The 14,858-nt window shown below is 32.2% G+C and overlaps 2 protein-coding genes across 2 annotated transcripts; both read right to left on the bottom strand.

Annotated features, from left to right (window-relative positions):
• Positions 1 to 1,455: 1,455 nt before the first annotated feature.
• On the bottom strand, positions 1,456 to 2,138 carry LOC130820770 (probable E3 ubiquitin-protein ligase XERICO). The gene has a single exon (XM_057686278.1). The coding sequence runs from the start codon at positions 2,039 to 2,041 to the stop codon at positions 1,589 to 1,591; it is 453 nt and encodes a 150-aa protein (XP_057542261.1). The 5' UTR covers positions 2,042 to 2,138; the 3' UTR covers positions 1,456 to 1,588.
• Positions 2,139 to 7,650: 5,512 nt separating this feature from the next.
• On the bottom strand, positions 7,651 to 13,392 carry LOC130821251 (uncharacterized). The gene is made up of 14 exons (XM_057686937.1): positions 12,872 to 13,392; positions 11,400 to 11,511; positions 11,198 to 11,302; positions 10,419 to 10,529; positions 9,862 to 9,945; positions 9,665 to 9,780; positions 9,479 to 9,580; positions 9,171 to 9,284; positions 9,024 to 9,080; positions 8,841 to 8,907; positions 8,599 to 8,652; positions 8,415 to 8,489; positions 8,290 to 8,325; positions 7,651 to 8,030 (listed from the first exon to the last, which is right to left on the bottom strand). The coding sequence occupies exons 2-14, from the start codon at positions 11,508 to 11,510 to the stop codon at positions 7,935 to 7,937; spliced, it is 1,128 nt and encodes a 375-aa protein (XP_057542920.1). The 5' UTR covers position 11,511; positions 12,872 to 13,392; the 3' UTR covers positions 7,651 to 7,934.
• Positions 13,393 to 14,858: the final 1,466 nt, after the last annotated feature.

The following is a 14,858-nucleotide window of genomic DNA, read 5'->3' as shown; positions in this document are numbered from 1 at the left end:
TGAATACTTTTTTTAAATGAATAGAGAGAGTATTTTATACAATCTAGTTATTTTAAAAGTCAAAAAAGTATAATCAATCTGTTGTTAAATAATTTGCTATATTTGAAAATTTTTATTATTTATAGAGCTTGATTAATATATATAGATAGTAATATAGTATTTGGCTATTTGGTAATTGGTATAGCACCAAATTACTAATTCAAAATTTCATGCATTATTTAATTACTATATTATAATAAAAGTTAAAATTAGAAATCATGTTATGTTTTCAGTTAAAGTAAGTATCACTTTTTATAAATAAGGTTTGAATTCGATTTACAATGCTCTCCCTTCCCTTGTAATCGAAAGAAATAGAGCTAAAATTAGAATATCAAATATTATCTAATCTCAAATAAAGTAAGTATTACTTTTGAAGATATAATTTTAATTCTCATTATCGTCTTCTCTAACCTTTCCCTCTTCTAGCATATTTTGTAATAAAAAAAAATCCAAATATTAAATTTAAGTCGATTTTAAATTTCCTTATCAAATTATGGTTATTAAAAATAACACTATTATATTTATTTGATTAATTAAAATGGCACCAATGATTGTTGTTACCAAGAATAGGAAGAGGTCTCTTCGCATGTCTTTTAGCAAATAAATAAAAACTGTCACATGATACACTGGTGGAGTGCTGTAATACCAGTATAGGAGTAGTAATTACTTTTTCTATTTTTATTTATTTTTTCCATTAATTTTTTTATATAAGTTCTAATACAAACTTAAAAATTTAATAATTTTAATTACAAACATCTAAAATTTCCAAAAACAGAAGAATTCAAAAAAAAAATTATCTTAAAAATAATAAGAGTATAATTATTAGAACATAAGTACACATGTAACCCTTCATTTTTTTTGATGATATTTTTGGTGTTATGGATAAACACACAACATTACAGTCTAATGTCTATAGCTACAACAGCAAAGTATATTAATTATTAATATATATTCTGGATTACATTTTTGCTGGAAAACAATAAAAATGATGAAAAATTCCCAGAAATTAAATAAAAAAGAACCCTCTTTCAATTTATTCAAGATAATCATGGGCACCATTGACTAAGTCAAAACGATTAAATTATCTCAAAATAAAATGACGACAAATCATATCCTAAATAAAATTTAAGAAGATAAGGATTATCTCAGATGCCCTTAACTTGAGAAAGACATATAAATTTAAATCAATTCTCTTGCTTCCTCTTAATCACAGGGATTCTCCTTATCAAAAAAGCTTAAAAAACGCTTAAAAAACTAAACCACTTCAGCAAACACATATCCCTTCACTAAATATTTCTTCCACCCCTAAAAATAGTTAAAAGCGTTTGACAAACAAGTCGATTACAATAGTTAATTTGATCAGCTAATTTAATTAACTAGTATGATCAGCTGATACTAAAATCACTTAGTAGCTTAATTAAAAATACCTATTTCAACCGGCTAGTTTACTAAACATTAATATTTTCTATTTTGACCACTTAAACCTGTATTAGTATCAGAATAAACTGAAATTGCTCAATAAGTTATTTTGCCAAACACCACTTAATCTTTATCTTTTTCGGCAAATAGATCTACAAAGAGGACAAGTACTATGATGATTAAACCACTTATCTAAGCAATTCTTATGAAAGAAATGCTTACAAGACAATTCACTAACCTCTTCTTCATCCTCAAATTTACACAAACAAACACAACACTCAACTATTATTCTTCTTTTTCCATTGGAACTTTCCTTCTTGTTGCAGGTATTAGTACACAAATACTTGAATTGGGTAATTGAAATACCCTTTACTCTCCTTATTCTATAGGGACTGTTTGGTGGGTTTAATTCATTTTGTGTTGGATTTTCCTCTAAATTATTACTAGAAACCCAATTCAAGCCTCTCATCATTTGAAGAAATGACCCTAATAAGTTCTTCAAAATTGATACTGACATTACTGTGTTCATCACTAACACTGGTAATACACCTTCTGATGGACTTGGAAAATTTGACAAACCCATTTTTTTCGCTCCTTTTTGATTTTTTTCTATTTATAAGAGAGAGAAAAAGGGGTTTCTTTTTAGAGAGAGAACAACTTAAGTTTTAGAATTTTTGATAGCTAAAGCAAACACTTGGGAATTATGGGGAGGAGTCAATGATAAATAAAGGAAAGGAAATAGTGGGGACTGAGGAGGGTTTGAGGTAACTTAAAATTTAATATTTATCTAACTTTATAATTAAATTAAATTTGATTTAATTTGAAAATAAATTTGCACTTATGTAAAATTATGTAAGAGTTTATTTTGAACTAATCTAAAATATTTAATTCGAAATCGACCCCGATGAATTAAATAAACATCTCTAATAAAGAGGTGTATTCGAGTGTTACGAGTTTTGAGTATGATATTTTAAATTAATTTATTTCCACTTTAATGTATGTGATTGTTTCTGGCTGAGTTAAGTCCTTATTAATTTCCGTTAATCAGGTTAATTTAGTTTTTTGACGGTTCTAGTAATTAGCGTTTTTTGTTTGAACTTGAATTAAAGATGGGTTAGATGAATTAACCATAGTTAAAAAGTATTTTTGACACGTGGTGATACGTGTTAGGTGTTTATAAGAAAGAATTGTGATTAAATAAGGTTTTGATCATATTGACTTATATTGAGTAAAGGGCGTGTTTGGCATAAAAAGGAAAGTTTACATAGCCACGTGTCTATGTGGCAAATCATTAACCAATTAGAGAATGTAATGTGGCAAGGTAGATGATAGTGGGACCCATATAACAGAAAACTTTCTTGATTGTAGTGAAAGTGTTAATATGAAATGTCATAAGTTGAAGGATTTTTCTTTGAATGAAACCATAAGCTAAAAGCCCAAAGTTTATGCGTTTTGCTTTGCGTGTGGGCCGTAGATGTTTGTTACCGGGAAATTTCGGAAAATTTAAAATACTTGAGCCAAAAAAAAAAAAGAAAAAATAATTAAATAAACGAAGTTTCAAAAAATTTTTAAAAGTAAGCGTGAAAATCTCAAATCTTTGGTTTGGAATTGTTTGCAGTTACTAACTGCGAACAGCAAGTAAGACAAAATAGATGTTCGCAGTTAATAACTGCGAACAGCTAATTTGTCTTACTTGCTGTTCGCTGTTACTAACAGCGAACAATTATTTAATTTTTTTTTTCCTTAATTTTTGAGTTGTCATTTGTTGTATTTGCACTAAAGACATTAGAATAAGTAATTACAAGTCAATGTATGTTTCAGGCGGCATGATTCATCGCCAAAACTCCCATCATTCATAAGTCAAAGCTTGGAGGCTATGATAAAGTAATTAAACATATATATACAACAAAATATATACAAATGTTTGAAATATACAACTCAATAAAAATATATATATATACATAGTCGATCCAAATACACAAAAGTTAAACGTTAACGCTCACGACCCTCATCTACGATATCCAACTGAGTTGGTCTCCTACGCCTCCTACGATAGTAAGAGGCGTTTGGGTGTCGCTCTGGCAGTGGAGGGGACTGATACTGTGATGGCTGTGATGGCCCAGCCTGCGAGGTCCCCGCAACGTCAACGGGGTATGAATGGTTCATCTCCTCCAAATGGTAGTCATAAGCAAGAGATGAGACGTGCGTATGGGCGGTAGTCGGTGAGGACTCTGCAGCGACTTCCGGTATAAAGTGCTGGAACTGCGAGCCGACGAGCATGCCATGGCGCAATCTTCCTCACCGACTACTCGTGGATGTACCGCATCACGTCTGCCGCACCTTGTGCCTACAATTAATATTTAGTTAATGTAACATTATATTATTTAATCGGCAACTTAATCATATAAATGCAAATGAAGACTTACAAATTGGGTCATCGTAGGCGCAGCAGGTGCGTAATGTGCTGCTACAAAGATGGCACGTGGTGTATCCATCAGCGCGTGATGGAGAGGAACCACGGCATGTAGTCTGGTGTAGTAGGTGCGCCATGAACATCGATCGGCGCACCTTGTGCCAGCAGCTCCAGTCTACCATCCCAACGAGCGATGTGATGCCAGTTGTAACACCCCGGCCCCTCGGACCGCTGGTGACTATTCTTGGAGACTGTAGACTAGCCCCACAAACCAACACAAGTCTTTCCAACGCACTTTGGCCTCACTCGTGCGCACCCGGGAAAACTTCCCAGGAGGTCACCCATCCTAAGATTGCTCTCTACCAAGCACGCTTAACTGTGGAGTTCTTAGCAAATGAGCTCCCTAGAAAAGAAGATGCACCTTGTTGATATGAGTAGTCTATCAATCCTTTTTCAAGTTAAATTTGGGGTATTACACTCACCCCCACTTAAGAATCCAACGTCCTCGTTGGACCGTAACTTCAGGATCTTTTCCCCCGCTAGGTGCACTGAACACTATCAGCCACGGTCGCAGGGTTGCTCTGATACCATTTGTAACACCCCGGCCCCTCGGACCGCTGGTGACTATTCTTGGAGACTGTAGACTAGCCCCACAAACCAACACAAGTCTTTCCAACGCACTTCGACCTCATGGGAAGTTTTCCCGGGTGCGCACGAGTGAGGCCAAAGTGCATTGGAAAGACTTGTGTTGGTTTTTAGGGCTAGTCTACAGTCTCCAAGAATAGTCACCAGCGGTCCGAGGGGCTGGGGTGTTACACCAATTGATCTCCATCCTGTTTGACCCACCCTAATTTTTGCGCGAAATTAGGTACAGCTGGGGTTCAGTGTCACAAGGCGGTGGAATGCCCTGTACCAACCCATATTGGCGCATTACGCGCTCTGGTAGATGTACTTCGATAATGTCGAAGCATATGAGTGGCACAGAAGCCCTCCATGCACCTGAATGAATCCCCGAGTGTTCGGGTATAGTTACGTAGGCTTTCGCAGGGTATGGGTCCCACAAAAACTAAAATACATGTTATGAAAAGGTAAGTGATATGTTAATTAAATTGTACTAATGCTAATGAGTACTGAAATGTTTACCTGGTTGGGTCGTAGCAGGTCTAATTGATCTCGATAGAATTCGAGACCGCTACCGGTGTGCTTGCGCATCCGGCGTGCAAAATTCCACCTCAAACCGTACACAACGTCTGGGGGTAGGAGTAGGATTAGAAGCAACTACATTCCCTAATGGTACTTCTTCTACGTATAACTCCAAAAAGGGAATTTGGGTGGACTTTGAATACTACCACATAGCATCCATAGCCTCATCATCCTCAACAGGAAAGGCAAGCAATTCTCCACTAATGTCATATTTAAAGCTTATATTTACGGTACTTCTAGTAGGGTCCAAACCAATCTTAGAACATATAAAACGTTTAAAGTGGTTCTATGTTCGAATTGCAAGCAAACAATTTACGTCTTCCCCCAATATAATGAACTTTGTCACTACTTTCTTGAATACAACCATTCCAAAAACATACTATTAAAATCCATAATATAACTAAGTTCATACATATATAATACACATAAAATTCAAATAATAAATCAATTCATAAATAATATTTCTAATACCAACATCAAAATTAACATTTCTAATAATATTATCAACATTGAATTCCACTAATTCAACAACATTAATTCAAAAAACAACATAAAGCTATAAAAACAATTAAAAATTACCTTCAAAACTTATGGATGATTAAGAATAGTCTTGATTTAACAACTAGTAACCTACATTTGAAGTAATAAGCAAATTTGGTTAAAACCATAAACAACTACATATAAACCAAAAAAACACAAAAAAGTTTACCTTTGAGCAATTTAGAGTATCCCACACTAATTTTGAAGTGCCAAATTGAAAAGGAATGCAAGAATTAATAGATTGAATCAATGGTTTTAGAGGGAGAATGTCGAGTGAAGTTAGGGTTTTGAGAAATGGGGTAAAATGCGAAAAACAGAAACTGATCTGCGTATTTGTGGAGCAGGTCTATTCGCAGTTACTAACTGCGAACAGCAAATAAGACAAATTAGCTGTTTGCAGTTAGTAACTACGAACAGCTCCAAACCACAGGTTTGGGATTTTCACGCTTGCTTTTAAAATTTTTTTGAAACTTAGTTAATTTAATTAATTTTTTTTTGCTTAAGTATTTCAAATTTTCGAAATTTCGATGGTATCCAAGGCCCATATAACCCATGTGGTAATTATTCTACAGACCGTCTCACCATGAGACGGATCCATATAATAGCCCATTTTATTAATTAATTACTTTAAAATCATGAGTTATCGTTTTAAGGTTATAAGTAATAATTCTAAGACTATAAGAAGTAATTATATTAAAATTATAAGTGATCATTTTAAGACAAAAAATGTATATTGGGCTAGCCCAATAGAGATGGTGTCACGGTGAGACCATTTCATTTAAGAATTAGTGTCTACAAATTGTTGCATGATATAATTTTAACAAGAAATGTGCTTTATAAATAGGTTAAATAGCACATATAATACTCCATATATTATGAGAATATGAATTTTTTATTTGTGGTTGTCTCATCGAAAGATAATCTCTGACTAAATCGAATCATTCTGAGGGTCTAGTTTGATAAGTTTTGTGCTTTGATTATGTGTTTATATTGAATTAATGCTATATGACTAATTTATATTTAAGGCAGATCTTGATATTTTATGGAAATTTTTTTTTCTAACATGTTTTTTGATCGGGAGGTAAGGAGATTTCTCTACCACCAAACGAAAGGAGGAATTTGTTTTTTGGTTGGTTGTGATAAGCAAAGATTTGTCAGTAAAAAATATAAAAGGAAAAATATTTAACTACTAGGCTAACATATTATTTTATACTTAACATATTTACAAGCTCTTTAACCGAAAACAAGTTATATATGTTTTTTTTAAAAAAAAATTTTATGGGTTTACAACAAGTAAAATAGAATAACCTAGAAAATTATATAGTATTAAAGTTGACTTGAGAGTTTATATGACAATGTGTTGCTTTAGAATATTTGCTTTAAAAGGAACTTAGGATATGAGATTAAAGTTTTATCTTCAATGTATGGTTGTGTAATTGAAAAAAAAAAAAACATATATTTGGTCATATCTATATTCTATGTTTTCATTAAAAAAAAAAAAAAGCATTTTGCTGGTATCTTTTTCATAGACTTTTTGTTTACTTTATTTTGGTGGTGGGGGAATTTGTGCACTCTATAAAGGAGGCAATCAACATCCATTTGATGGGTTATCGTGTATAAGTCGGTTGGATAAAATCCAACCTTAATTAAATTTGTCATTTCTACAAATTGGCTTTTAATAAGCTCGTTGACAAATGTTAATCTTTTTGTTGATATTAATGTTTAGTTGTGCAAGATTTGTTGACAAATGTTAATCATTTTTTATGAATATGTGTTATTATTTTTGTTTTATTTTTGTTTTCTTTTTAGAGTATAATTATAGTTTATATAAGCGCAATATATTTAATTTAATAATCATGATGATGATGAATCGGGTTCTTATTTTATCTTTTAATTTCATCAAAGTCATCCTCTCTCTTCATCTCATTCATATTTTTTATCCATTTTTTTCTTATAATTTTTTATGCCGACATTTTAATCGAATGTTTCAAGCAATTTTAAAGAGAATGCGGGAGTAATCAACTATACAAGTAATATAAGATAGTGTGGATCCCATAGATGGATTAGAATTGATCATTATTTATTTATATACAATGTCCAAAAAAAAAAAAAACAATATCAAACCCCCAAAACCTAGAGCTCAAGCACTAAGTGTTGCCTTTTTATCACCAAAACACATACAAACATGTATATATGTATCTCTCTTGCACCTACAAAGAATTGTCAAGTGCTAAACACTCAACCTTAAGCATGTAGGACAATCACTATTGTCATCTATAATTAGAATCCTGAATCCGCCTCTAAATGGAATAACCCTGATCTAAGAAGATTCTCCCATTTCCTTCTTTTGCGCCTTCTCCGCCTTATTAAGTCGATTTTCAAACATTTTCCACTCCTTTTCACATCTTCTTCGCACCTATAAGTAATACTATTATTAGGCTCACAAACAAGCCTAAATTCGGAAAAAGTGTAATAGTATATATACATGATATATTTAGATCCTGTAGTTGATTCGTGGGAATCAACACTCGGGTTAGTCAGGTTACCACTAACCAGTTTAGGCCACTATACTTTCAATCATAAATGTCGATGTCGCTCTAAGTAACCAATCATCCCTTATGGTAATTGATATTTGATAGTTTAAATGAACGCACAAAGAAACGTAGTTCACTTACCCCTTGCCAAGGAGATAAACCGTCTGCTGATTCACCCTGAGACAACCCCATTTGACAATTTGAAGTTACTATCGTCGAGAAAATGAGCAAGTAACGATACCAAAAAGAAAGCTAAATTTACGTACCTGACTACCAAGGGAAGGAACGCGTTTATGAACAATCCATTGTGTATCCACGACTCCTATTTTCTCAAATGCAGGCTGTTTTTGAGTGTAAAAAGAAACAAAGCTATTAATACACTCATTACTTCTATAAGTACTTTTCAAATACAGTACATGATAATAATGTGTTCAAGATTCAGCCACAAACCTCCACACATTTTCTTAGAGCAAAGTCTATACCCCATCCATGGACTAAGTCATTCTGCAATGTTAAGCAATCTGAGTTACTATGTAATGTGAATCAGTCTCGGGTTTTTCTAATCAGCTTGTCGATTTGGTTATTTTTATGCTCGGGTCATGTTTAGGGTCAAGTCGGGCCCGGTTTCTCACCTGTACGTACCACATTAATCCCAAAGACATCAGTTATGGTCTTATGGATGTATAGTGTACCTGAATCATATGCCATACACAACGCCATGCATCCCTAGAGAAAACTGGAGCCATAATCTCTACAAATCTGATCAGATATTAATAATCGGACAGTTTACAGTTAGCGTCAAATGAACTTTAAAGACGAAGTAGAATTTAGATGAGTGCAAGTTGCTTGTACACAATACGAATGGATATACGTACGCAGCACATGGGGGTAGATGAGGGTCCTTGCACCAGCCTGGTTTCTCCTCTGTTTCCCTGCAGAGTGGACCCATAAATGAATGAAGTCTTATGAGAGTTATTCTTATTGCAAAAGAAAAAAAATGACATGTATTTCATTATAATTACTTGTGAACTTCACTATTATGTCTTTTTCTAGTCATTTGCCATGTAAATGGACTCTTAGGATCCACCCCAGGTTGCGAAATCTCCAAACGATGTTTCTTTACCATCTCAATGTACCTAAAATTTTGACAAAATAAGCACGATTTAGACATAAAAGTGATTGCTTGGCATGTAGAAAACTCGAGAATTGTTTTGTTCGTTACAGATAAGGACGAATAAGTTCAAGTCGTATAGAATAGAGCCTAAGCTCGACATCATGTACTTGATCAAAAGATTCCTAAACGTAAAGGGTGATACTGAACGATACTTACTTTTCGGAATCAAAATTCTCCACTCCTAAGTCTTCATCCCAGATAAAGATGTATTCATATGGTGCCACAATGTCAGGGTGTAGAAAGCGTTTCGCATACCACCTTTATCAATCAGTAAAAACGGGATTAATACGATGAATAATACGAACAACCTTCCCAAAGACAAGAAGAGTACTAAGTACTAACCATTTAGTTTGTTTTGGTACACTGACATGAATAGCGCGCTTCGACCACTCAAACTGATCCCATTCACTAGTCTTCCCATCGTAATGGAAGAGAGCAATACTGAAGTTTCCCGAAAACTATGCAAAGATAAGAACAACATGGATTACTACAAGAGTAGTGTCAAAAGTTGTAGATGGCTAGAATGACTAGATACAAACCTTTTTAACTGCTGCATCAATATTTTCCTTCATAGCTAACCCAACTGTGAAAGCCACTAAATACTTAGGTTTGGTGGGCAGATCCTGCAGAAACCAAATGTCAGATTTTGAGCTTCATCTACCAAATATACAGTATAAACATCAATATTTAACTGTGGTCCGTTTTTGATGGAGCAAAAGGTTTATAGTTCTTTGGTTTCGGTTTATGATAAATTATGATAAATGACTCACTGAATTATGTGCACTTCGTATTTATGTCAGGCTGCAAGGGTCAAATAAAAAAAAAAACTCTTTGTTATACAAGTTTAAGAATGTATATTTTACCCTTCCAAACAAGCTTAGATGAGAATCACCTGATGACATCGAGATAACGAAATGTTGTTGCGTTGATTTTTTAAGTGAGATTTTGCAATCCAAGGATAAAGAAAAATTAATCAAACTTATGTTGATTGCTTTTGCCTAACAATTACTAAGACCCAAACTTAAAGTACTTGAATGTAAAAAGCAAAATGATATCTTAACAAAGTTACTTCAGCTGTTGTACCATGTTCACATACCTCACTAGGAAGACCCCATAGTCTACGGGGAAACAAATCTGACTTTGATACCACTATCCCTGGCGGTAGTCGTTCTGCTCCTGTCGGGTTTGTTTGGACCCGAATAGGCATCTAACAATCAATAACAAAATTGTTTACAGTTAAAATCCCTTCTTCAGATTCTAGTCGTTAAACTAAATCAATCATCTTAAGTTGAATAAGCATCAAAACACTAATCCCATGCATGATAAAATGGCCTAAATGCAATCAATAATTGATATCTGATTTTGCAATGAACAGATGCGAGTTAAAAATGGTCATGAATAGAGGTGTTCAAGGGGCCTCATACAGTGAGTTAAAATCTCTATGTCATGCATGTTATAAGTCAGTTACATGAACCAATATATCATTCCAACTGAGCATTTTGCAACGATAGGAGGTACTAATTATTAATTCAGAAGAATATCCTTGCATGTGATAAATATGATTTGCACAGAAAGATTGTTAATACCATGTCTTTTAAAATGGAATCCTTCATTACATCAAAAGATAAAAAAACTTCCACTTCAAGAAATATAATTTAAAACAAAATGTATTGTAACATTATATTTTAAAATTACTTCAAATATAAAAAAGGTTTACAAACAAATCACTTAAAAAGTGTTGCCTTGAACCGGGCTTGAATGGCACCATATAATATTTGAGGCCCCTTATTATTGGGGGCCCTAGGTGGTCGGCTGTCTGGAATGGGCTAAGAACCGGCCATGTCAATATGCAATGAAAAAGAACAGAAAACCTACCTTTAATGTGTCATTCAAGGGGAGATTTTGTCTAAGATCATCCTTAATGGGTTGAACACAAGTGGTGGGCAGAATTGCCACAGGAAGATAATTCACTGGATTTAGCTGCATTATTCAAACGAGTTTGCAATGATTTCAATAACAATACACACATAAAACTCTAATGAAACAAATAAATGTAGATTTTAACAGAATTTCATACCTTAGAAACTGAAAGAAGTGAAACATAAACACCAACCACAAAACCTATAAAAATTCCAAATGAAGTTGTTGCTATAAGCCGTAACGAGTCATGTGGTTTCCTGCTCACCATTCTGCATCCAACAAGAATGAAAAGTGAACCAAAAAGTTTTTTAAGTTCTGATTTTTATACCATGTTTTCCCATGCTTGTAGTTCTATATGAGCCTATGGTTCTATAAGCACAACTCTAGACAATTCTTAGTAACTCTATACAATAAAGAAGAGATCATTGAAAGGCATAGACAAACAAAAGAAACATTTGTAAGACTGGTGTAATATTAAATCAGATGTGCACAAACACAAATACAGAAATAAGAACAGATTGAAGTATGCCTATAAAGATCACCACAAAAGTGTCATGTTGAATGAAAACAGGAAAGTGATATCTAAAGAAAATCTCGATCATTAATTGCTCTGACTGATGCTTGGTAATAAATTTTGAAATCAATACTATCTAAAGTAATGTACTTGACGATTAATTTAATCGTATTCCTAATGCTACGTATACCATAATCCATCAAAATAAATATATTTCTGACTTGTTTGGTTATTGGTATGGTGGAAATAGTAATGAAAATTTATCGTAATTTGGCTTAAAAAACTACTTAACAAGGTTTCTTATCAAGCTTCTAATATAATCATTTTTTTTACTCGCAAAATTCATTTTGATCTATTACCACTTGAAAAAATATTATTAGGTTATAAACTGATAATGATAAATTACGAAGAAAATACATATTTGAGGATAAGATCTCTATTACCATGGAAATGACATAGCATATTTTATTAAAATTTAAAACTAAAACTCATTAAAATCACATTTTAATACACACAAATATAACCAATGCAATCATACCTTGATATAATGGAGAATCAAGTATTAAGTCTACAATGATAAAGTTCAATGAAGCCAAATTTAAGACAATACAACAAAAAGGACCAAGAAAAATGTCACCAAGCACAAAAGGCCAAACAAAATGAAGTAAATTAAGAACTAAATATATATGAGCATAAGTAGAGTATAGACACACTTTTGAATAGGTAAATTGAAGAAAACCAATTCAATGAAGGAAAAAACAATGTGCCTTTTAGCTTCATTTCAACTAAGTAATAAGCAACTCCATTAACTAGCAATTAAGTAAACCAGAAATTAAGCTAACAAGTGCCCTTTTGACTAAAACCACCATTAGTCCAAAACAATCATTAATAATGGAAACATCCTTTCCCAAAAATTCATACAAAAAATAAATTAATAAACTTGAAATCAATAAAACGTCATGAAACAGTTACCCAACAATAAAATTTATTCAAGGGTACTAAATTCACAAATTAATGCATCATAATCAAAGTAAAATGTAGACTACTAGAAAAAGAAGCTCTAGAAAACAGGGATACAAAGAAATTAGCATAACTAAATAAAGTTTATAATATACCTTATTAGTTAATTTTTTCAGGAAAATGAGGGAAATGATCAAATGGGTAGTGATAAAATCACGAGAAAAAAACACCCAGATTGTTAAAAAATGGAAAACCTTGAAAAGAAACAAGATTAAGCACCCTTCTCATCAGTCATAAGAAAACAGCTGATGAGAAAGGGCTTTTTAGTATTGGTTTTCACAATATGAATGCTTAATGGTGTTGTTTTTCTTGTTTTCTGTTTTGGTGATATGAAAGTTGAAAAAGGAAATAATTTGGTTGATTATTTTTCTGTATTTTGAGGAGAAATGACAAGAGAAATAGAAGGTATTGGGAGATTTTGGTGCACTTTTTATTGCGGGAGTTTCTTTTTTTGGGATTTGATTGATTATTGTTTTAGTATTGTTTGTTGTGATTAATTAATTGTTGTTTGAGAATTAAACATGGTGGAATTCATATGATACACGGCGCGGAAATGTATGAGGGATTCTTCTAAGTCTTGCATAGGGATGGGCCCATATCAAAAGAGACCAATGCTACAACTTTTTAAATGCACCTAAGTTTTGAAGTTTTTATTTAAGAATTACGATCAACTAAACTATTCTTGTCAAAATATCGTTTTTTAACAAAATTATTTGTGATTTACAATAGTTAAGTATTTCAAATTGATTTTGGACCGATAGCAAACATGAGTCGATCCTTTTATTTGATCCAAATCGCAATTATATAGAGTACTCTTAAGAGTTCATATACTCCCTTAGTTTTTCACAAACTTTTTATTGAGATCGTTTCACCGTGAAACGGCTTCAAACTCTTGAAAAAATTTACTTTCTATAAAATGTGAATTCAGATTTTTGTTTTTTTGTTAATGGGCTACTTGTATGAACTCATCTCACGGTGAGATCTCATACAAGACTTGTTGCAGATTTTTCGTTGTTCTTCTTCTAAAAATCTTCTCAATCTATTTAAAAAAATATTCTTGTGGAATCTTGATTAACACATCTTAATATACATAGTTTCTAATTATCAACCTTTTATTATTTTAAAAGCTCACAACTAAGTTTTAAATTTGTGTTGAAAACTGTAAGAAAATGAACAAGAAAAAGCAAAAACAATAAAGGAGTAGTAATTTTCAACACAATGAAAAATAAAGAAAGAAAATTAACTAACAATGGACTTCAAATACTCTATTTGTCCATCTAAAATTACACCATTTAATTCTAAAAGTTCTTACATCAAATATTTTGAAAAGATTATAATATAGATAAATCCAAGATTTTAAAAATAATGATTAAATATACTTATATTTAATAAAATAAAATGCATTAAGTTTGAAATTGATGTTATTTTATGCATCAATAGAATCATATTAATATTTATGATGTTTTATATTTATACTTTTAGGTTATTTCAAGTTAAGTTGAATTTAATCACAAAAATTCATTCATGACTAATTTTTATTTTACATTTAATTTATGATTTATCTCCTCTCCTTCCCAATAATTATAAGCATTAAAAAAGTAAAAAGTGGTAAAAAACATTGAGATGGAGTTAGAGTGAATAGAGGATGAGTAATAGAGAGTATTGACTAGTTGAGCATTGAAAACTCAAAATTTCTATGGATCTGCCTAAACTTGCGTAACCCACACATTGGGTCACATATTCCAAGTTTTGAAAGTTGACATTTCTAGGTCTACCTCAACATTCAATTACAATCGTGATCGTGCATGCCCTTTTTTTGATTATTCAAACCTTCTTTATATTATTATTATTATTATTATTATTATTATTAATATTATTATTTAATGGATACTAGAATGGATAAAAGAAAATAGGAGGGCTAGAAGAGGGGGACAAATTAATTAAACTCACATTGTATATGCATATATAGACTTGTTTTATATAACATAATTATGACTTAAAAAGCTCATTTTGGCCGAACAAAAAAAATTATTTTAAAATTTTAAAGAAAAAAATTAGTATTTTAGCTATTTTTTAGCAATA

The sequence above is a fragment of the Amaranthus tricolor genome, chromosome 8 (genome assembly GCF_026212465.1).
Source record: "Amaranthus tricolor cultivar Red isolate AtriRed21 chromosome 8, ASM2621246v1, whole genome shotgun sequence".
NCBI classification, from domain to species: Eukaryota; Viridiplantae; Streptophyta; class Magnoliopsida; order Caryophyllales; family Amaranthaceae; genus Amaranthus; species Amaranthus tricolor.
This window is presented reverse-complemented; position numbering and strand designations above follow the sequence as displayed.

What these genes read in the sequence shown, in the direction of transcription:
- LOC130820770 (XM_057686278.1), bottom strand. Translation starts at nt 2,041, where the DNA reads ATGGGTTTGTCAAATTTTCCAAGTCCATCAGAAGGTGTATTACCAGTG.
- LOC130821251 (XM_057686937.1), bottom strand. Translation starts at nt 11,510, where the DNA reads ATGGTGAGCAGGAAACCACATGACTCGTTACGGCTTATAGCAACAACT. An exon ending in CCTTGAATGACACATTAAAG is followed by an intron (nt 10,530 to 11,197) that starts GTAGGTTTTCTG and finishes ATTGATTGTTAG; the next exon opens with ATGCCTATTCGGGTCCAAAC. An exon ending in GTTTATCTCCTTGGCAAGGG is followed by an intron (nt 8,031 to 8,289) that starts GTAAGTGAACTA and finishes TATTACTTATAG; the next exon opens with GTGCGAAGAAGATGTGAAAA.